General features: G+C 39.9%; 2 protein-coding genes across 2 annotated transcripts in view; one reads left to right on the forward strand and one right to left on the reverse strand.

Annotated features, from left to right (window-relative positions):
- lrrc17 (leucine rich repeat containing 17) overlaps positions 1 to 2,588 on the reverse strand; it is a 50,684-nt gene extending 48,096 nt beyond the window's left edge. Inside the window, exon 1 of the mRNA XM_048553830.2 lies at positions 2,313 to 2,588. The gene's annotated coding sequence lies outside the window, so the exon portion shown is untranslated. The remainder of the gene's footprint in view (positions 1 to 2,312) is intronic.
- fbxl13 (F-box and leucine-rich repeat protein 13) overlaps positions 1 to 24,610 on the forward strand; it is a 258,479-nt gene that overhangs the window by 171,578 nt on the left and 62,291 nt on the right. Inside the window, exons 12-14 of the mRNA XM_048553829.2 lie at positions 906 to 1,006; positions 2,243 to 2,372; positions 6,933 to 7,031. Of these exons, the coding sequence (XP_048409786.1) occupies positions 906 to 1,006; positions 2,243 to 2,372; positions 6,933 to 7,031 (330 nt within the window). The remainder of the gene's footprint in view (positions 1 to 905; positions 1,007 to 2,242; positions 2,373 to 6,932; positions 7,032 to 24,610) is intronic.

A 24,610-nucleotide genomic window follows, 5' to 3' on the forward strand; every position in this document is an offset into this window, starting at 1 on the left:
AAAAAGGCAATATTTATCAAATATTCATATAAAAATTCAGCAGTTCGATGAAAACAGCTGAAATTTACAAAGCATGAAACTGGAGTAGCTCTTAATCTAGAAGTACCTTAAGCAAATCTACTGGGTTTATTCAGAAGCTGCAAGCAATTTAATATATATGCATGATAACAAAGTGTGAAGCTGGATGAACACAACAAGCCAAGCAGCATCTCAGGAGCACAAAAGCTGACGTTTCGGGCCTAGACCCTTCATCAGAGAGGGGGATGGGGAGAGGGTTCTGGAATAAATAGGGAAAGAGGGGGAGGCGGACCGAAGATGGAGAGAAAAGAAGATAGGTGGAGAGAAGAGTATAGGTGTGGAGGTAGGGAGGGGATAGGTCAGTCCAGGGAAGATGGATAGGTCAAGGAGGTGGAATGAGGTTACTATGTAGGAAATTGAGGTGCGGCTTGAGGTGGGAGGAAGGGATGGGTGAGAGGAAGAACAGGTTAGGGAGGCGGAGACAAGCTGGGCTGGTTTTGGGATGCAGTGGGAGAAGGGGAGATTTTGAAGCTTGTGAAGTCCACATTGATACCATTGGGCTGCAGGGTTCCCAAGCGGAATATGAGTTGCTGTTCCTGCAACCTTCAGGGGGCATCATTGTGGCACTGCATCTTCGGTCCGCCTCCCCCTCTTTCCCTATTTATTCCAGAACCCTCTCCCCATCCCCCTCTCTGATGAAGGGTCTAGGCCCGAAACGTCAGCTTTTGTGCTCCTAACATGCTGTTTGGCCTGCTGTGTTCATCCAGCTTCACACTTTGTTATCTTGGATTTTCCAGCATCTGCAGTTCCCATTATCACTCATTAATATGTATGCATGTTTACTTTTAAAATTTTCACCTATTTGAATGATTCCCTCCATTATTTAGGATGAATTTGTGTCTATGGTGGTGGAAATGTGTACTTCGCTTCTGTACCTGAACCTGGCTTACACTACTATTAGTGATGGTACACTGAGATCATTATCAAAGTAAGTTGCACCATTCTCACATAATTACTACACATCTTTATAACAATAGCAAACCTGTCTCAGAAAATACCATTACTTCTTCTTTTCTCACTTTTCATGTTTCCTTATTTTCTGCCATTTATATAATTTAACTAAGATATTTACTTTTTACAAAGGATATCAATGAAGTACATGATCTGTCAACAGGTACATTTGAATGATGAGTGGGGGGAACTGTAACATTTTTTTCTGCGCTGATAAAAATTCATCTCACCACATCTAAAGTAATACAATCAGATAAATATCTTAAATTCCTTTACATAAGGAGGCTACACAATATAAATTCAATATCAAATATAATTCGGATAAGAGAGTGCCAGAAGGCAAATGATATTTGAAAATGTTTGGAAATCTGTGTCCAACTGCAAGTACAGTACTTTAGACAATGTGATGCATAGGTCCCACTTTTATTTCAATACTCAATTTGGGTTATTAACATGCACCATGAAAATAATTAACATTTACTATATTAACAACTTTGTCTCACAAAATTTTTGCACCAATGATGAAAAGAATACATTGCCAATAGTTTGAATGGTTCTAGTTACACAAGTTTTATGTTTGGATTAATTTAGAACAAATGCTGATAAATCTAATGTAATGCATTCATCAATGTCTTGGAATTTCCATTATTTTAATGATTTTATATAGAAGGTTTTCCTCGGAGGGAATGGGAAACAAACATTCTGCGAGTAATACTGGATGTCATTAAGCTCAAGAGTTACCAGACTAGTTCTGTATCAGATGCACAGGCTTTCTCCTTGGGTTAATTAAAACCAAATGTAATAACATGATAGTACATATATTACAAGAGTGAACCTTTGTTCTAAAACCGATTTTAAGTAATGTCTTGCTGCTTTATAAATGCAATAAAATGTACAACTTACAGTTCTGTCCTTCCTTTTTCTTCCCCGCCCATTATAGTACCAATTAAAACTAAAATAGCTAGCTGAAAAATCTGCTCCAATAGCTGTTTATTTATGAAGTTTTAAGTGAACGACATCAAAGGACTGCAATGGAGATTTATCTGCATGCTTCACTTGTAGAAGTTACATCACTTAAAAGTGTTCTATGTCTGATTTTATGCTGCCAAAAGCACCAACTTGTAAAAATCCAGCAAGAAACTTTACACATTAGGTATCTTGACTAGCTTTCCTTGTACTGTGATGTTACTGAAACTCTCTACTTTCTTTTCAGGTTTGGGTTGAATCTACAGTATCTGAGCCTAGCCTACTCAAAGAAATTCACAAATAAAGGTTTGCATTACCTTGCCACAGGGAAGGGCTGCCACAAGCTCGTCTACCTGGACATTTCAGGTTGTACTCAGGTTAGTCTTCAGAATTTTATGCTGTTAGTAGAAACTGTGTGGTTTACAGTTTCTCGTGCAGAGCGGCAGAGTGAATAATGGAGGAAGGGGGAGGGGAATTGAACTGGTGTGGAGTTTCAGAATCCCAGCTGCCTAAAAAAACGTTTCCTCAGGCTCTTGGCAGAATTCCAGGCTGTTCTTCTGCCAGAAATATCCTGTCTGGTTGTTAAAGCTATATACCCCTTTTATTCAACCTCTGTTAGTAATGATTGTTTGCAACTTTAGCAGCCAAAGGGCTGTGCCTTCTCATGACACTCCCACCATTAATCTGGACATGAAAGATTTCATTTTTTCCAGCAGTGTTGTCTGGGGCAGAAACTTAATCCGTCTAAACAAGATTTCTGATGTGAAGAATGAGGAAACCCCACGAAGAAATGTCCTTACTCCCAGATTGGACAGCAGTAACTAGTATGTCTAAGTAGTGCACCTACTATTGCAAGTATTGTATGTTGAGCACACTCGGATCCGTTACTTGAACCCTCATAGATGCACATGCCAAAGTTTATTAAGTAACACACACTCCCCCCGCCCCCCACCCAACCAGACTAAACAGAGTCCATCAAGTGGGCACTCTCTGGTAATACTAAAGCCCGCTGCTTCAACTAGTTGTGTTGTTGGTTTAGTAAAGTTGTACACTTTTGATGGAGTGATATTTGGTTTAAATCTTAGCTCTAACAATTTGCTTTGCTATCCGTATGAATCTCAAAAAATTACTGAGGAAGGAAAAATGAATTTGAGAATGTACTTGAGGAAAAATAAGACCCCAAAATCTAAATTCCGTCTCTTTCATTTGTCTTTAATATGCTAATAATAGTATTAATATTTTACGCTAACGGAAAGGCTGAATACGATGTTTTCCGATATGCACTCCACATTCCTGCCACTAAAAACAAGGAAGCCAGTTTCCAGGTTTTGTCAATTACAACACCCACAAAAACGTTCAAACACATGGCGTGTTTCCATCACGTGATGGTAAGCTCTCCGGAATTTAAGCACCCAATTCGAATTTACTAATCATGGCAAGAGCAGGCAGGAAATAAGCTTCTTGACCCCTTAAGCGTCCTCCAAGCGATCTGCTGATTAGACGTTTTTTGTGAACAGGAATAAACAAGGCAAATGTGATTTACAAATATGACTTGACGAGATGATGTTTTTCTCTTACCAGATTTCTGAATGGTATGACGTGTTAATAAGTTAAGAGATAAGAGGTATCATGGAGCTTCACCTTTTAGACATTGTAATGTAGTTATAGATTTACTCTCTCCCTGCTGTTCCCAACCACTTCTTTTCATTGGGAAAATGCAACAGATCTGGCAGCATCTGTGAAGAGAAAGCAGAGTTAACTTTTTAGGTCAACTGACCCTTCTTTAGACTGTGTTTGAATCCATTTGAGGAAGGTTCACTTGATGTAAAACATTAACGCTGCTTTCTCTCTACAGATACTGCCACACTTGGTGAGATTTTCCAGCAAGTTATGTTTTTATTTTTGATTTCTAGCACCTGCAGCTCTATTGTGTTTTATTTTTCACTTTTTTCTTTACCTGATTGATGGTTTTGCATATTTTTCAGGAAATTGTTTATAATGTTGGAAACTTCGACTATGTTACACAAATGCTATCTAATGATATCTAGCAGAAGTTTACCTGCAGACTCAAAAAGCTGACAGTCAACAAAAAATGATATATTGTGAAATACTATCTTGTGATGCACAGATTTTGCAACAAATGTAAATTATACACAATGATCATGAGTTTCCATGCAATGAGCTTTTAGCATGGTGGTAGCATTCTTGCCCAAATCAGAGGATAAAGGGTTTGAACCCCAGTACACACAGTCCAATTTGGATTCCATCTCTAAATTGGATGTGGCTGGTTTATTCCTATTGGATGAGTGTGCCCTGTTCCATCATATTGCTGTAAAATCTTCCAGTTTACAGAACTCTCCACCCCATGAATTATATATATGGTATTTATATGTTGATAAACACACACATGTATGTATGTGTGTATGTATGTATGTGTGTGTATATGTCTGTCTGTCTGTCTGTCTGTCTGTCTATGTATGTATGCATGACTGTCTTTTGATGTTCAGTTATTTTCCTGGAGAAGTTTAGGCTAAGGCGAGAAACATCTAAGGGAGCACTCCAAAGCCATTGTTTTAGTGCTAGCAGAGAATCATGCTGAGGTAAGACTGGAGAAAGCAAATGAAAAAATCAAAGTTAGCAGTCTTAGTAATGGATAGGATGTAAATTTGAACCTTAGTTTTGTACTGAACAGGATACTAAGATTTTATACAGCGTGGTTCTGTTTTGAGTGGGTGTGGAGTAAGTGGTAAAGGAAAGCTTTTTGGTGGGGGTGGGTGACCCTTTCCACCATTTACAATGCACAAGTCAGGAGTGTGAGGGAATACTTCTACTTGCCTGAATGGATGAGGCTCTAACAACATTCAAGAAATGCAACATTGGCCACCATCCTGAGGAGGGAGATAATGGTGTCGTGGTATTGTTGCTGGACTAGTAATCAAGAGCCCAAGATTATGCTCTGGAGTTTTAATTCCACCATGGTAGATAGTGAAATTTGAATTAAGATAAAATTAAAAGTGAATAAAATAGTAAAAGTAAAATAAAAAATTTTCATGATGACCATGTAACTATTGTCAATGGTCTTAAAACCCACATCGTTCACTAATGCACTTTTAGGGAAAGAAAACTGTCCTTTATCTGATCTGGCCTAAATGTGACTCCAAACTCACAGCAAAGTAGGTGGCTCTTAACTGGGATGGCCCAGGAAGCCACTCAGTTTTATCAAACCATGAAAAAGTCTCAGAAAAAAAGAAATTAAACCACATGATGACCTGGCATCAATCAAATCACCTGTCGACCCTGCAAAGTCCTCCTTAGTAACATATGGATGCAAGTGCCAAAATTGGGAGAGCTGTCTTCCAGACTAGTCAAGCAACAACCTGACGTAATCATATTCATGGAATTGCATTTTATACATATTGGCCCAGAAACCATCATCACCATCTATGACTTCCTGCCAGCAAGATACACCTGGTATAGGTGATAGTACAGTGACATACAAACAAGTGTGGCATCAGATCAAAGAAACCTCCTGTTGATTATCACACATTTCTGTCCCTGAGCTGGTGAATCAATAATCTCCCATGTTGAACATCACTTAGTGGAAGCACTGAGGGTCACAAGGGTATAGATGTACTCTGGAATGGTGAACTTCAATTCCATATCAAGAGTGGCTGAGCATCCCTATTACTGACTGAGCTGGTCCAGTCCTAAAAGTAATATCCACTAGAGTGTATCTGAGGTAAGTGGTGAGGGAATGAACAAGATGAAAAAAGAGATAATTGACTTAATTCTCACCAGTCACCAACATCTTAAGGATTCCCATTGACCCGAAACTGAAGTGGAGCAGCCACATAAAAATTGTGGCCAAAGGCAGATCAGAGGTTAAGAATCCTGCAGAGGTTAATTCACCTCCTTCCACCATTCTGAAGAAACTTGAGACTGCTTAATTGGCACTTGATCCTCAATCTCTCTCTCCACTACCAAAGCACAGTAGCATCAGTGCATATCGTCTGCAAGTGGAACTACAGAAATTCACCGAGGCTCTTTAGACAACACTTTCCAAAGCCTTGACCACGATGATCTAGAAGGACATGGATACATGGGAACACCAAACCTCAAGGTCTTCTCCAAACTACTCACAATCTTGACTTGGTGGTACATTGGTGTCCCTTCGCTATTACTGAGTTAAAATCCTGGGACACCATTTCTAATAGCACTGTATGTGGATCTACACCAAATCATGACAGTGTTTCAATAAAGCAGATCACCACCATCTATTCAAGGGATGGGCAATAAATGCGGGCCCAGCCAGCAAAGTCTACCCCTTCTGAATTGATACAAAAACAAACATCCAGGACCGAACAATCTATTGTTTGGGACTCGCAACCCCTGCCGTGTTAAACATTCAGTCCGTCCACCAGCATTGCATCCGGTTGCAGTGCCTTTCCAGTGCTCTGAAATTCTTGATTAGTATTGCCTTCATGGATAAGGGCAGATGGTGCACTGGAACACTAGCCATTTTCCTCTCCAAATCATCACACAACATCCTTAGTTTGAAGGTTCTCACCATTCCTTCACAGTAAGTGGGTCAAAATGCATGAAATGCCTATCTAACACCACAGTAGGAGTTCCGACCACATTGTACAACATTTCAGTAGCTCACCACCATATTTTGAAGGCAATTAGGAATAGGCAATCAAAGTTGGCTTTGAAAGGATCATCTCATGAATGAATTTTAAAAAGGTGAAATTATGTTTTCTTTGCCAGAGTGCAGTTTAGATTCTTTAAATTTTCTCGGCTCTCCACAAATTCTGGGATCAATTTATTGCAGTTTATTGTTTAAAAATTGGTGCGTTACTTAATCTGCTATAATCAGGTGACCTTGAGTAAACCATGAATACATTTTATGTCTCTTCTGCATTTTCTTTGTCTTTTAGATCTCAGTGAGAGGCTTTAGGTCATTAGGAATTGGCTGCAGTGATATTGAGCATCTTGTAATCAATGACATGGCAACTCTTACTAACAGCTGTATCTCAGTAAGTGTAGTCTAAAATCAGCTATATAATATTGACAGTAATTTAATTGCTCATTATTTTCATAAAGACTTTTTCTTTAAATTTGAAGCGATTTGAATTCTAAAGAATATTTGATCCGAATATTTTCACCTGATATAGTAGTTGAATGAACTGTGAAAAGTATTCTCCTTGTCTCTATCTTCTTTCTGCCTGTTGTCCAAAGCTTAAGGCTCATAGGACTAGTACCAGTCTTCCCCCCACTATCTTCTTTCTGGGTAGAACCTTTATGACTTCATGACTGCTGTTGCTATATTTTTGTTTTGTGAACAGTGCTTTCCTAAGCTATCCTTCACTTTTGTTGTTTACTTTTTCACACAGTTGCTATGTTAATGATTAGAATGACACTTAAAATGCAGTCTGAGCACATAACTGACCAAATAAAAATTTTTTGCTTCCCCGGTCAGTTTGCTCAGCTCAGGCTGTCTTATTTATTGCCTTGACATTGGATTCTGCAGCAGGTTACGTTTTGGTATAATGTTTTAAATCTTGGGGAATAAGCACATAGGTCTGTCATCCCCTTTAATTACTTGTGTTTGCAATGAAGACCAATTTCCACTTTTTGTATACCTTCTCCAGGGGTATTTCTAAACCTCCTGGACTTGAACTAACTCCAATAGCTCACTATTTACAAATTCTACTGCAAGATTTAAAAACATGTTTTAATGACTTTCATACTTCCACAGTGAATGATTAGTTACAAATTACTGTATTCTTTTAAATTGGATAGCCCTGCATTTTCATGTAGGTTTTAATGAATTGAGGCAGAATGGCTTGGGGAAACTTAGAAATAGCATGCAAATATTGGTGGATCTCATTTTTGCTATTTTCGCTTACTGCTGAAATTTGGGTGGGGTAGCTGATTGCTCCACCTGCCATTTCAGCAGTTTAGCCATTTAAATAGTATCAAAATGATTTAATGATATCATACATCTAAATTTCTATAATTTCTGAAAATTGACAGGCTGCCCTTATGCAGACTTCAGCTCACAAAGGAACCTGTACCAGCTTCACACAATCACTGGAGCACAGATCAACTACCAATATAGCTTTTCCAGTGCCCATTTAAGTGAATACATTTTTCAGTTTTTCATTTCAGGCGGCAGTGAGGTACCTGTGTGAAATAGCCCATAGTTGTTTTGATTTGGTTTATTGTTGTCACATGAACTGAGATGCAGTGAACAGTAACATTTGTGTGCTTTCCAGACAAATCATACCTTACATAAATGCATTAGTGTAGTAGAACAGAATGCAGAATGTAGTGTTACAGCTACAGAGAAGGTGCAGAGAAAGATCAACTTTAATATATGAGAGGCCCATTCATAAATCTGATAACAATGGGGGAGAAGTTGTTCTTGAATCTCTTTGTACGTATTTTCAAACTTGTATACCTTCTGCCTGATGGAAAAGTGTGGAAAAGCATATAACTTGTCATAGTTTTTGCATTATGAGTTACAGATTTAAATCAGTGATTAAGAGGGTTGAGAATCTGTGAAATTCACTACCCCAGAATATGGTGGTTGCTGGGATTTAAGGAGGGGACTGACAGATTTTTAATTAGTAATGGATTAAAAGGGTATGGAGAGAGAGCAGAAAAGTGGAGTCGAGGCTGAAGTGAGATCAACCATGATTTTATCAAGTGATGTAGAAGGGCTGGTGTTGGACTGGAGTGGACAATGTCAAAAGTCACACAACCCCACGTTATAGTCCAACAGGTTTGTTTGAAATTACAAGCTTTCAGACCGCAGCTCCTTTGTCAGGTGCAGTGAGAGAAACGAGCACACTGACACAGAGTTTATAGGCAGAGAAATGAAGGGCTGAGAGATCAAAAGATCACACAAATGGTCTGAGTGGAGTGTCAGTCTCTGCAGGTGACAAAGAATGCTAGACGGTGAATAAAGTGTCAACAGCTGAATAACCAGAGAAGGGTTGATTATAATCTGATTAAATAAAACAGAGAAATAATTACAACAAATTAAAAATAACGTGGTGCGGGAGACAAACTAAATGACTGGAATAAAATGATAGGTATAAGAGTTGCATGCCAAGTGTCTAACCTAACATAATAAGTAATTCAAAACTGTATAAACCAATTATAGTAGAGAAATCATAACAATTTATCAACATGATGGTGTCAAAACAGGACAGTAAGGAAGATTTTACAGCTGTAGAGCAGTGTAGTGGGGTGACATGAAGTATGACATGAACCCAAGTTGATGCCATCTTCATGGGTACTGAACTTAGCTATCAGTCTCTTCTTGGCAATTCTGCATTGTTGTATATCTTGAAGTTCGCCTTGGAGGACACTTACCTGAAGATCGGAGGCTGAATGCCCTTAACTGCTGAAGTGTTCCCCGACTGGGAGGAAACATTTCTGTGGCGATTGTTGTATGGTGTCCATTCATCTGTTGTCGTAGTGTCTGCATGGTCTCGCCAATATACCATGTCTGGGGGCATCCTTACCTGCAGCACATGAGATAGACATGAGATGGATCACATGAGAACCTGCTGTGTTGTGGGTGGTGTTCCCACATGCGATGGTAGTATCCATGTTGATGATCTGACATATCTTGTAGAGATTGTCATGACAGGTTTGTGTGGTGTTGTGGCTGATGTTGTTCTGAAGGCTGGGTAGTTTGTTGTGAACAATGATCTCTTTAAAGTTTGGCAGTCGTTTGAACGTGAGAAATGGAGATGTAGGGAAGATCTTTGTGAGATGCTCATCAGCATCAATGACATGTTAAGGCTGTGTAGATCATGGCGTAGTTTCTCCACTCCGGAGAAGTACTGGACAATGAACGGTACTCGTATCCTGTATCTGTCACCTGAGTAGGTTGTTGCAGTTTTTTGCTGTGGTACGTTAGAACTGGTATTTGATGAGTTGAGCATCATATCCCGTTCTTATCAGGGCATCCTTCCAAACCTTTCGGTGTCCATTGCATTTTTCCTGAGTAGATCCTGAGTATGCACAGGGCTTGTCTGTTGGGGATGGCTTTTTAATATGTTTAGGGTGGAAGCTAGAGAAGTGCAGCATTGTCAGGTTATCCTTGGGCTTGCGATAGAATGAGGTAATGAGGTGTCCTAGAGGCATGGCTCTTCACCTGTAACGCAATCAGCAAACACATAGAATTGAACCCCATATACAAACCCATACAGATCAAAACCGGAAATGACACCATTCACCATAACAGACCAAACAGTATAAATTCCAAGTGGAGTAGAGTAACACCGTTTCATTGGAATCTCCACTGATGGTGTCACCTAGCATGGTGACGAAATGTCTGAATGAGAACAAGCCAGCTCAGCGAGCAAGTCAACATCCTAATCGACAACCCAAACTACAGTTCTTTACCAAAACTATGAACTGAGACACTTATTTGCCACACAGGATTCATCTACCATGCCTCCTGTTTTCGCTTCTTTTGAGTTAGTTTAAGAACAACAGGTAAGAGGTCTTATAACCCAAACACTACAACCCCGGGAACATCTTTGTCAATTTTTTCTGAACCCTTTCAAGTTTAATAACATTTTTGCTATAGCAGGGAGATCAGAATTGAATGCAATGTTCCAAAAGTGGCCCAACCATGTCCTGTACAGCCACAACATGACCTCTCAATTCCTATACTCAATGCTCTGACTAGTAAAGGTAAGTATACCAAACACTTTCTTCACTACCCTGTCTACCTGTAACTCCAGTTTCAAGGAACTATGAACCTGTACTCCAAGATCTCGTTGTTCGACAACTCATCGCCTTTAGTATTTTAAAGTCATCGCGTTTCAATTGCTGACTTTATCAAGGTCCAGAGGGCAATCAATAGCATATCCATTACTTTCTGACTCTTGCAGAACACCCTCTCAAACTTGCTGCATGGAAAGGACTTACATTATCTGAATGAAGAATATGTCTGACGACATGTGGGAGATCCCATAGTCAGTATGAAATATGTTGAACTGAGCTTCAGGGCATTAACATCAGGACCAAATGAGGCTCTATAGGCCCGCAACCCAATTGAAGGCATAGGGAGTGGAAAGGTGGGGAAAGGGTGTCTTTTGATATTGATAGCCCAATCAAATGGCCAGCAGGCCTGAAGCCTCAACAATCCCACTGAGAGAAGAGGGTGCTGTTCAGTTAGTAGGAGACCTTGGAGAGGGAAGATTTAAAATTCTTGATGGTCTGGTGGAGAAGGCCTCCCCTCCAGGGAGATTATTGAAGTTATGGGGGTTGCCTTCCTAACTGTAGGCCATTTTTGATCCATGGAACCACTGTCTCCAAACGTCCCCTGGGCTGCTGCAATTGGGCCACCTTCAAGAAGTGGTCAGCCTCCTATATCTTGGCTTCTGCACCACCGGCAACAAATGCTGGCAGCTGCACCTAACGGCCTGAAAGGTATCATTTTACAAATTAACTGTTCATCTCTTCTATGGCACAGTAGTGCTGGCTGAGTGGTGTTAGTGATGGATTTGAAGTCAATTGGGCTCTCCCTGCATAGCTTCAAACTCTGCAGACTACATTTCTAAGGCTTTTGTGGCACAGTAATTGTGGTCCTACTTCTGATTCAGGAGACCTGGGTTCAGGTCCTGCCTGCTGCAGAGGTGTGTATTAAAAGCTCGGAACAGGTTGATTAGAAAGTAGCCACCTCTTCGATTAATAGATTGCAAGCCAGTTGGAGAGATTACAAATTAAGACACACGCATATCTTTTATGGTTTACCAGCTTTCTTAATCTCCTCATTCCACGAACAGTGCTCAGACTATTGATAGCCACCATTTGTTTCCAAAGCTTATTAATGTCATTTATTTTATGTGTTGTACGTTATGCAACTAATTGTTAACTGACCCCACGTTCCCCATTCTTTAAAAATAAACTTCTTTTTCTCCATATAGTAATAATTATAAAGCAATTACAGAAAAATCCAAATTCTTATAACATGTCTCATTTTTCTTCTCAATATTCCATGTTCTCATCAAATTGCAAGGTGATCCTCTTTATAGGGATCAATAATTCCTTAAGGCAAACATTTCTCTTCGTAAAACAGTCTGAAAATTTTTATTTTTGAGATCTTTTAACATCAACACATTATGGACAATTTTCTCTAAGAATTACAGTTATAAAAGATTTCCTTCAGAACATTAGATAAGTACATCCCATATCTTTTGCATGTATTAGCGCCATTGTTTCAGAAACTATAGTGATTTTTAGATACTCTTTGAGATAACTTCATTTAGGCCAGTATCCTGCCACCAAGTTACCCTTTTACATATGGAGAGTCCTTGACACTGATCTATCTCCCTTAGAACCAGTTGTCAAGGTGAACAGGATATCTGACACTCCTGTTCTTATCTGAAGCCAGCATAGCCTGACTGGATCAGAGTAATAGGCCCAGCCAGGGAATTTGTATTCTCTGATATCTACCTGGCTGACCCTCTTACAATAACCACATTCATCTCCCCCACTCATGAGTCTGAGGAAATAGGCTGGTTGTTTTTTTTTGTAGCTCCTCCGGTATTTTAGCACTGAATCAGGTTCTTCCAACAGTGCAGCTGATACGGGCGGCATGTAACACACATGGCCTGTCGGGCCTGGAGCATCTCGAAAGAAATTCATTCCTTCTTAAGATGGCAAAGGCATTAATGTGGTGACATCTGCTGTGTCCATCTCAGATTCCAAAGGATCTTCAATGCTTGTTGGAGAGGGAGAACACATGGGATCTAGAACGGTCAGAAAGGCTGTTGTCGTATGGCCTATGCACTTGTTCAGGACCGTTGCACCTACCCAAACATTATATGTCACTGGACCATGCCTCTTACCCATGCAGGGCCATTTCCATAGTTCATGGACCAAATGAAATCAACTGCCTCTCTTGCTTAGCGGAGTCTTGTGTTCTTGATGCCATTTAAACACACACAAACACACATGCAAGTCCAGCCAATTTGACTGGACATCCACAATGACAAAGAACATTGAGCCCATTAAAGGACCTGCACAGTCGATGTGTAACAGAGTCCAGGGTTTACCTGCCGTTCCCATGAATATAGAGCTGCTGATGGTCATTTTTGTTCTGTTGGCTTACTGGGCACTGCCCCACCAACACAGCTATGTCTGCTTGCAATACTAGTCACCACTTGCCTACATATTCATTTTGGAAACCCCTGGATTACCCTGGTGGAGTTCAGCCAGTATCTGCTGGGGGCCTTTGCTTGGGACAATCCCTCCTGCTCTGCATAATAATATGCCATCCTCTATTGCGATCTAGTCTCTCCAGGTCCAAAAAGGTTTTAATTATAGTTCGATGGCCCTTTGGTTTCCCCCATCACCACTAGCTGTTTCAGTTTTACCAGTACTAGATATTTCTGTAAGCAAAGCCTGATATTGTCAGCTGTGAGTGGAAATGTGACCAGAAAATTTGAAACCATTACGGACTCTTCCAGTGATGGTATTACTGGTGATGTATCTGTCAGTGGGAGGCAGCTCAATGCTTCTGCATTTGCTCTTGGTTTCAACACGTAATTATATGCACTTACTATTAGAGCCAGATGCTGAATTCGGCCTGAAGCCCAACTGAATTTTAAACAGTGGCACTGCCTTCTTCTCTTTCAGTTGACCAAGCAGGGGTTAGTGGTGCTTATTGTTACAAATGTAAAGGTGTTGATGGAACTTCCTAATTCCAAATATGAATGACAAGCCTTCCTGCTCTATCTGGCGTATTTATGTTCCACATTAGCCAAAGTCCTGGATGTATAGATAATTGGCCATGTTTTAGTTAATACTATCCCAATGCCATACGGGAGGCATCGCATGTCACTACCAGATCTGACTTGGGATCATAGTGTGCCAACAAGTTAGGAGATGATACCTGTTTCTTCACTTCCCTGAAAGCTACGGCTTGGCTATGCGACCATTTACAAGGCTGACCTTTTCTTAAGAGATGATGCAAAGGTGCCAAGATGGATGCCAGATTATGTATGAACTTTCCATAATAATTCACCAGCTCAAGGAAAGACCTAACCTGCAGTACTGTGTCTGGAACCAGGGGCCCTTTGATTGTCCTCACTTTATCTTCCAATAGGTATTGTCAACTCTGAGGCTCAAGTAGGTCACTTGGAATGCTTGCATCATATTTTTTCCTTCTAAGGCATACGCCCACCAATTTCTGTAAGTACTCCTTACTAGTCTCCCTTGTTATTAGCACATCATCTAGATAAATGGCAGTCTGAGGTAGAACTTGTAACATGTTCTGCATCATCTGCTGAAAAATTGCACAGGCTGAGTATATCTCAGTTGGCAGTCTTGTATATAGTTACAAATCCTTATAGGTATTAATCATACCATAATTCTGGGAATACTCACCTAACCACAGTTGCAAGAATGCATGGCTCATATCCAGCTCCATGAAGGACAGCCCCCCTGCCAGCTTTGCATATAAATACTCTTTTTGTGAGGGATTGGGTATTTATCCAGCTGTAAAAAGCAGTTTACCATTTGTTTAAAATCCCCACAAAGGCAAACTAACCTGTCAGGTCACACAATCAGTATGATTGGTGCTGACTATTCCATAAATCGAACCGGTTTGATGATTCCTTCACTTTCCAGCCTTCTGATTTCTACCTCTACTTTTGCCTGTACGGCAAATGGCACTAGGACTTGCAGAATTGTGGAATCACTTCCTGGTCAACATGCAAGTTAACCTTGGCTCCTTTGATAGCCCCTAGATCTTCCTGAAAATCTTCCAGGCATTTAATTAGGACTTTGCTCGGGTATCCATTTTCTAATTGAAAAATGTCGGGCCAATCTAGGTGAATTTTTCTCAATCAACCTCACCCAATCAAGCTTGGGCCCATGTCTTTTATCACAATCAGTGAAAACTGAACCAGTTGCTTCTAGTAAGACACTAGAGCTGAAATTGTCACCTTATTTTATAAAGGTTCCCTGGTATACGTTCTCAGTCTAGCTGAGGTCTTGAGCAAACTTAAGCGTTGAAATCCAGAGCAAATTTCATTAAAGACTGGTTCTGCAATCACTGAAACAGCCATACCAGAACTGACCTCTGTTAGAACTGGATAGCCATTTAACCAGACATTTATTTTGATTCGTTCTGATTTGGATGTTGCTAACCAATTTAACTGTTCCAAGTCACATGTAGGTGGATTTTCCCAAGTGTGCACTCTACTGGATAATGGTTTTATGAGTGCTTTTACTCAAATTTAGGTCTGGTGGGACTCTTTTGCTGTCTCAAGTCTGCATATTGGTAGCAACTACAATGGCTTGCTGAAAATCTTAACCATTTAGCTAAGGGCTTGACTTTGTTGTGGGGTTTTGCTGTGAGCTAACCTAGAGTCCCTCTGTTCAGGATATATCCTGTGTGAGGTTATGCAATTGTCTTCACTCAAGTGGTGTTCTCCAAACTCAGTTGAACTGGTGAGGGTGTCCACTTCCATCCAAATACCCTGTAACTCATATGCTCCACTTGCCACATTTTCCAATGGTAAAGTCAGTTGCTGTGCCTGTTTAAAATCCAGTTGGGCTTCAGCGAGTATGCGCTTTTGCATAATCACATCATCAATCCCACATACTAAATGGTGTCTTAGCATCACATGGCACTGCCAGTTATCTTAACCTAGTGAAAAGTCCTGATACAGATTCCCTGGTTTTCGAATTGTTGAGTAAAACCAATATCCTCTCAGAACTACAGGCGTCTTGGAGTCATAATATTTGTTACTTAAATCCGTCAACTCTTGAAAGTTTTTAGTATCTGGTGCCTTAGGAAAAGTTAGGCTCCTCATAACCAGAAAAACTGCAAGTCCACAAACTGTCAGGAGAATTACTCATTGCTTTTCATGCCCCATGTCATTTGTCCAGAAAAAATAACACATTTTTCCACATACTGAGCCCAGTCTTCGGCAGGAGTGAATAGGTCAGGCTTCCCAAATTATGACATGATGCCAGAAATGCAAACCCCGACTCAAAGATGATTGTTGTTTTTCAGGGCTGTGTTTTTTTTCTCATTGCCACTGAAATAACTCCAATGAGGCTGATATGTTACCAAGTCACCCTTTGTTTATGCATGGAGAGTCTTTTACACTGATCCAGCTCCCTGAGAGCCAGCTTGTAGAGTAAAAGGACATTCTCTTACTCTCCTGTTCTTACCTGTCAGCCAAGGTTCCCTGATTGGGCCAGATTAACAGTCCCAGTCAGGAAAGTCCTATTGTAAAAGATCCACCTAGCTGACCTGCTTATATTCTTTTTATGTTCTTGTCTTCCTAGCCCAATGGACAATATTTGTTATTCTTTCTGAACAAGTTCATTGCAGAGAAGTATGAAGTGATGTATATTGATAGGAGGAACATGGACAAACAATAAAAAATAGTGGGTACAATACGTAAGAGTGTGCAAGGTAGTGGAACCTGGGTGTACATATACATAGATCATTGAAAGTGACAGGGCAGGTGGAAAGAAGTTAGTAAAGCATAGAGTATTCTGGGCATTATTAATAGGGACATAGAATATAACAGCAAGGAGGTTACTGAATTTATACTTGACACTTGTTAGCCTTCAGCTGCAGTATCGTTTACTGTTTTGTGTGCCACATATATATGAAGGAAGTGAATGCACTGGCGACATTGCAGTCAAAGTTTATGAGAATGGTTTCAGTGATGAGAGATTTCAGTTATGAGGATAGATTGGAGAGGTTGGGACACTACTGAGTGGATGGAATAAGGCAAAGAAGAGATTTGATTGAAATTTATAATTATGAGAAGTCAAGTTAGAGTAAGTGGGGAGAAACTCTTCCCAATCATAAAAGAATTGAGAACAAGAGCATCCAAGATAATAAAGTGTGAAGCTGGATGAACACAGCAGGCCAAGCATCATCTCAGGAGCACAAAAGCTGACATTTCGGGCCTAGACCCTTCATCAGAGAGGGTGATGAAGGGTCTAGGCCCGAAACGTCAGCTTTTGTGCTCCTGAGATGCTGCATGGCCTGCTGTGTTCATCCAACTTCACCCTTTATTATCTTGCATTCTCCAGCATCTGCAGTTCCCATTATCTCTGAGAACGAGAGCATATAGATTTAAAAGGATTTGTAAATATAGCAAATGTGATATGAGAAAATAAATCTTCCCTCACGAGTGTTTTGGGTGTGGACTTCACTACCTGAAGTATCGGAAGTTAGTTTAATTGAGGTACTCAAGCGGACATTACATAATTATTTGAATAGAAGCCATGTGCAAAGCTACAAGAGAAAGTTGGGAGAATGGAACTAATTTGTAATGCATATTGGATAGCTTGTGTAAATACAATGGCTGAATGGCCTTCTTTTCCACTGAGCACAATAACTATGTAAATATGACAAACTCTGCTGTAATAGAATATTTGGTTGGAATATTGCCTTGTAAAGTATTACTAAAAATGACTAAATTCATAGCTTTGGATCACCCAAGCCTAGAAATTTGAATGCACAGTTCTCTGAATTTAGATTTAATACTTCATCAACTGTAGCATATTTTAACATAGTACTCAGTTCCAATTAGTCTAGTCTAATTGCAAATCAAGTTCAACTGACCTATCAAAGTTATTAACCAATCTGATTCTACCTTGGATGATAGGATCTTCTTCACGGTGCTATTTGGATGGAAACTAATTGACATGTTCTAAGATTGTTGATCCAAAGTTACTTCCATCTTGTTCTGCTTGGTATATAGTCCTATATATTCGACGACCTTGAAGCTTGGTCGCCAATCTTTAAATCATTTTTTAAAGATTTATCTGTCACATTTGCTCAAATGCTGCAAATTCAGAATGAAAGATTAATGGATCTACTTTTAATTGAACACAATGCCCTTCCTTAACAGGACAGACCTGACTGAGAAGTACCATATTCTTGATGCATCTTTCAACCCATTACCACATTAATTTCATTTCTACAATTTTCTGTAAATACTGCCATCTTCCTTAGGTCTTTCAAAAAAGACTTCCCTTTGAAATTTTTACCCTTGGAAAAATGTATCTTTTATATCAATTTCTTTTTCCAGGAATGCAATCTAATAAAACTGAACAAATCTTCAGGCTTACTTTTCCACTCTCCCATCTCATTTCCACCGCTACTACAGCGACATCATCTGCTGTCAACCCCCACCCCCACCAACACACACACACTTCCTGTGTTACAAATTCCTTTCACCAGTGCCTATGGGAAGAGTGTCTTGCCAGCAGCATTACAGTGCAGTAGTTTGGGAAGAGTGCCCTACAGTGAAGCATTTTGAGAAGTGTGTCCTGTAGTTAGTTCTTGTTGAAAAAAAATCAGAAGTGACATCACAAAAAGTCTGTAAGTTCATTGTCTGTGCAGCCTCAGCTTCCAGGAGTGGCGATAGCTAGACCTGCAGGAAGCACCTAGCCCCACAATCTTTGAAAAATCTAATGAAATTTACATCAGCACAAGTCAAAGATCTGATTGGTACGAATTGGTTCTTACTCCCTTACAGAGAAAAGGAGCCAGCTACATAGTAAATATCTGCTATGTTGGTTAATGCTATTCTGAGGCATTAACATGGCGTACACATTGGTGGTAAAGTTAATATAATACATAAAAAGCAACATAAATAAGTGAAAAATAATTAATTATAACTCATTAAGAGTGGCTGTGCAGATGGTGTGTCAAAGCTGCAGTATGTGGGAGCTCAAGACTATCATTGTAGTCTAGTGCAAACATTAACTGTGGTAAGTTGTCAAAATTCTATGAAATGGACGAACTAAATGACCATGGTAGCATAGTAAAGAAAGCCATTCAAGTGGGGGAGCCAAAAGAAATGTAGTGGTAGTAGGGGACAGCATAGACAAGGTATAGACACCGTTCTTTGCAAGTCCAGATGTCTGTGTCGTTTACTTCTCAGTGTATGTGCTTTCAACTGGCAAAGAACTTGCAGTGGGAGGGGGATCATCCAGTTGTCATGATCTATGTAAGCACCAATGAAATAGGTAGAATTATGACTGCACAATGAATGAGGCATCAAGTTAAGAAGCAGAATCTGAGCCACACTCTTAGGGTAAACAAATGAATGTGTGGCTGAAAGACTGTTATGGGAGGAGTGGGTTCCAGTTAGTGAGGCATTGGCACGAATACTGGGCAAAGTGGGATCTGTACTTTTGGGATCGCCTACACTTGAACCATATTGGAACTGGTGTTCTTGTAAATGACATAACGAGGAAGTATTTTAAACTAAAAGGTTGAAAATTAAATATTGGGGTAAAAAGCCAAATTTGGTAAGTTTCAGTGCAATTTTGACAGGATTAGGCAAGAACTTTCAAAAATTGAACTGTGGGGTAAGTGATGTTTGAATTAAAGGGATGGCTGAAAAATGGGAATCCTTCAAAAATGAGATAATGAGAGCCCAAGGACAGTGTGTTCCTCTTTGGATGAAGATTAAGGCTAGCAGGTGTAGGAAATGCTAGATGATTTAGAAATTGAAGTTTTGGTCAAGACTAAGAAGGAAGCATTTGTCAAGTATAGACAGCAGAAATCGAGTGTTTCCCAAGAAAAGTATAGAAGCAGTAGGAGTGCACTGAAGAGGGAAATCAGGAGAGCATAAAAGGGGAAATGAAATAGCTTTTGCAAAGAATGTTAAGGAGAATCCAAAGGGATTGTAGAAATACGGTAAGGTCAAAAGAGTAACTATGGAGAGAATAGGGCCTCTTAAAGATCAGCAAGACCGCGTATGTGTGGAATTGTAGGAGATGGGGGAGATATTAAACAAGTATTTTGTATCAGAGTTTACTGTGGAGAAGGATATAGAAGATAGAGAATGTGGAGAAATAAATAGCAACATCTTGAAAAATGTCCATATTACAGAGGAGAAGATGCTGGATGTCTTAAAACACATGAAAGTGCATATATCCCCAGGACCTAATCAGGTCTACCATAGAACTCTGTGGGAAGTGAGGAAAGAGATTCCTGGTCCCTTGCTGAGATATTTGTATCATCAGTAACCACAGGTGAGGTGCCAGATAACTAGATGTTGACTAAAGTGGTACCATTATTTAAGAAAAGTGGGAAGGAAAAGCCAAGGATCAGACTGGTGATCCTGACAGGTTGTTGGGCAGGTTGTTGGAGGGAATTCTGGGGGACAAGATTTACATGTATTTGGAAAGACAAGGACTGATTAGGGATAGTCAACATGTCTTTGTGTGTGGGAAATTGTGTCTCACAAACTTGATTAATATTTTTGAATAAATAACAAAGAGGATTGATGAAGACAGTGTGGTGGATGTGATCTATATGGACTTCAGTAAGGCGTTTGAAAAGGTTCCTCATGGTAGGCTGGTTAGCAAGGTTAGATTACATAGAGCGAGAACTAGTTATTTGGATGTGGAACTAGCTTGAAGGTAGAAGACAGAGGGTGTTGGGGAGGGTTGTTTTTCAGACTGGAAGCCTGTAACCGGCAGGGTGTCACAAGGTTCGGTGCTGAGTCCATTGCTTTTTGTCATTTATATAAATGATTTGGAAGTGAACATAGGAGGTATAGTTAGTAAGTTTGTAGCTGGCACCAAATTTGAAGGTATAGTGGACAGCGAAGAAGATTACTTCAGAGTACAATGGGCCGTTAATCAAATGGGCCAATGGGCTCAGGAGTAGCAGATGGAGTTGGATTTTGATAAATGTGAAGTGCTGCGTTTTGGAAAGGCAAATCAGGGCAGGACTTGTACACTTAATGGTAAGGTTCTGGGGAATGTTGATGAGCAAAGAGACCTTGGAGTGCAAGTTCATAGTTCCTTGTAAGTAGAGTCACAAGTAGATAGGATAGTGAAGAAGGCCTTTACTAGTCAGTGCATTGAGTATAGGAGTTGGGAGGTCATGCTGTGGCTGTACAGGGCATTGGCTAGGCCACTGTTGGAATACTGCTTGCAATTTTGGTCTCCCTGCTATAGGGAGGATGTTGTAAAACTGAAAGGGCTCAGAAAAGACACTGATGTTGCCGGGGTTGGGGTGTTTGAGCTGTAGAGAGCTATAGGGACCCTGGAGTGTTAGGGGCTGAGGGCTGACGTTATATAGATTTATACAATCATGAGGGGCATGGGTTGGGTAAATAGACAAGATCTTTTTCCTGGGATGGGGGAATCCAAAACTGGAGGCCATAGGTTTAAGGCAAGAGGGGAAAGATTTAAAAGGGACCTAAGGGGCAACTTTTTCATGCAGAGGGTGATGTGTGTATGGAATGAGCTGCGAGATGAAGTGGTGAAGGTTATACAATTACAACATTTAAAAGGCATCAGGATGGGCGTATGAATTGGAAGGGTTTAGAGTGATATAGACCAAATGCTGGCAAATGGGACTAGATTTATTTAGGATATCTGGTTGGCATGGACGAATTGGACCGAAGGGTGTATCTGTATGCTATATATTTCTATGACTCAATAAATCAAAGTGTGGAGAAAATACAACAGGGTAAGGAATTAATGTACTAATTATAAATAGATAGTGACAGGAAGGGATAGAAAATACAAATTTAAGAGCAAATCAGACAAAACTAGACGTTTATAAAATAATAAAAGAACTGTATTTGAATGCATGTTGCAGATGAACTTAGAGTACAAATTGAGAAAAATAGGAATGATCTAATGGCCATTACTAAGACATACCTGCAGAATGACCTAGATTGGGATCTGAATATTGAAGGGAATGGCACATTTAGGAAGGACAGGAAGGTAGGAGATAATGGTGGAGTGGCTGTGCTAATTAAAGATGATGTTTGGGTTAGGGTTAGGATACAAGAACAGTCTCATTAGAGATAAGAATGATAAAAGCAACAGATCATTTGTGTGCAAGGCTCTTAACAGGAACCAGGTGGTAGAACAGGATATCAAGAAAGAAATAATATGCGCTTGTCAAAAGCACATAGTAAATATCATGGGAGACATTAACCTACATATAGACTGGAAAAATCAGATGGGAAAAAGTAATCTAGATGAGGAATTGATTGAGCGTTTTTGGGGCAATTTGTTAGAACAGCATGTTAGGGCACCAACCAGAGATTAGGCTATACAAGACCTGGTTTTGACCCATGAAATAAGAATAATTACTGACTTCAGAGCGAAAACACCCCTGTGTAGCAGCAATAATAGTATGATTGAATTTTGCATGGAGTTTAAGGGAAAAAAGTGTGGGCCCTTGATGACTATTTTGATTTTAAACAAGGGAAGTTATGAGGGCATGAAATCAGAGCTAAATAAAGTGAGCTGGCACTTTAGGTTAAGGGATAGGCCAATAGAAACACAATGCAAACATTTATGGGATATTCTAGAAAGCACAGGATGAATACATTTTACCAAATAAAAAAAATTCTAAGAGATGGACCCACCATCTGTAATTAACTAATAAAGTCAAAGAATCTAACATTATGATTGGACAGAACAATAAAAAAATGATAGGAGTGTAGTAGAAAGTTAGCTAAAAATATAAAAACGGATAGGAAAAGTTCCTCAAGATATTAAAAAGAAAAGAATGCACAAGGTATGTATTGGTCCTGTAGAAAATAAGTCTGGGAATTAGTATGGCAGATGAACTGAACAGATAGTTTGCTTTGGTCTTCATTAGAGGTGATGTAAGTAACATCCCAGAAATATCTGTAAGTCAGGAATTGAAAGGAAGGGAGAAACTGAAGAATATAATTACCAGGGAAATAGTATGGAATAATTTGTTGGAATTGTGGGTTGACAAGTCCCTGGGATCTGATACATTTCACTCTAGAGTCTTAAACATAGCAGCTAATGAGATAGTTGATGTCACAGATAATGGGAACTGCAGATGCTGGAGAATCCAAGATAACAAAGTGTGAAGTTAGATGAACACCAGGGGCAACCAGCACCTCAGGAGCACAAAAGTTGACGTTTTGGGCCTAGACCCTTCATCAGAGAGGGGGATGGGGAGAGGGTTCTGAAATAAATAGGGAGAGGGGGGAGGCGGACCGAAGATGGATAGAGGAGAAGATAGGTGGAGAGGAGAGTATAGGTGGGGAGATCCCCACCTCCCCACCTATACTCTCCTCTCCACCTATCTTCTCCTCGATCCATCTTTGGTCCTCCTCCTCCTCTCTCCCTATCTATTTCAGAACCCTCTCCCCATCCCCCTCTCTGATGAAGGGTCTAGGCCCGAAACATCAGCTTTTGTGCTTCTGAGATGCTGCTTGGCCTGCTGTGTTCATCCAGCTTCACACTTTGTTATCTGAGATAGTTGATGTGTTGGTTTTAATTTTGCAAACCTCATTAGATTCAGGGAACGTTCTTTTAGATTTAAGATAGTTAATGTAACTCCCTTTAAGGGAAAGGGGCAGAAAGCAGGAAACTACAGGTTAGTTACCTATATATTTTTTAAGGGAAAATGTCATTAAAGATGTTATAACAAGGCACTCGGATACATTCAAGGTAATCAGGCAGAGCCAACATGATTTTGCCAAAGAAAAATCATGTTTACTAATTTTTAAAAATTCTTTGAAGAAATAACTTACGCTGTGGATAAAGGCTAATCAGTGGATGTATTATAGCTAAATTTCCAGAAGGCATTTGTTAAGGTGCCATATCGAAGGTTATTGCAGAAAATAAATGCTGCTAGTGTTGGGGTAAGATATTAGCATAGGTAGAAGGTTGGCTGGCCAACTGGAAGCAGAATAGGAATAAATAAATCTTTTTCAGGCTGGCAGAATGTCATGAATGCTGTGCCGCAGGGGTTGGTTTTGGGGCCTGAGCCTTTTACAATTTATATAAACGGTTTGGATGAAGGGGCCAAAGGTATGGTAATTAAATTTACTTATAACACAAAGATAGATAGGAAACTGAGTTGTGAAGAGGATATAAGGAACCCTAAAAGGGATAGGGACAACAATGCTGTAAAGCTCAATGAACTTTCTCTGAAACCTCAACATGTTTTCCCCACATGCAGAGCTTGCAGGTGTTCGGAAAAAAGATGAGTTAATTGCAGTCCCTTCCAAAATCTGGATGATCACACATTACCAAAAGAATTTTGGATTTCACACAAAAAAATGTTAATCTAGACTATAGCCCTCAACCATTGCAGTGCATATTCAGCCCATGCAGGGGCAGATATTTGTTCATAATTTGTTTATGACCTGCTAAGATTTTATTAAGTATCTGACACATTTCATTGGGGTAACACACTAGAAATTGATCTGTGGTATTTTCAGAGTTGCTACAGAAGTTAAAGTGTTATTAGAATACACAAAAGTTCCCCAATTTACCTGTGTGTATAGACCCAGGTGAACTGGAAATATAATATAGGTTTCTGTACTGAACACCTATGAACTGCTGCCATATAACTCTATATCCTCTATCAAACTCACCTTACACACATTTAAATACAGGCACAAAATATTTCCCCATTTCTGAAGAAGGATCCCAACCCGAAACGTCAGCTTTCCTGCTCCACTGATGCTGCATGACCTGCTGTGTTCCTCTAGCTTTGCTCTGTGTTATCTCTCACAAAATATAGGTGTTATGTATGCAGGAAAAAAAACTGGGTAAGCAGTTCAATTGCCTCTGA

This window comes from Stegostoma tigrinum, chromosome 25, assembly GCF_030684315.1.
Source record: "Stegostoma tigrinum isolate sSteTig4 chromosome 25, sSteTig4.hap1, whole genome shotgun sequence".
NCBI lineage: Eukaryota > Metazoa > Chordata > Chondrichthyes > Orectolobiformes > Stegostomatidae > Stegostoma > Stegostoma tigrinum.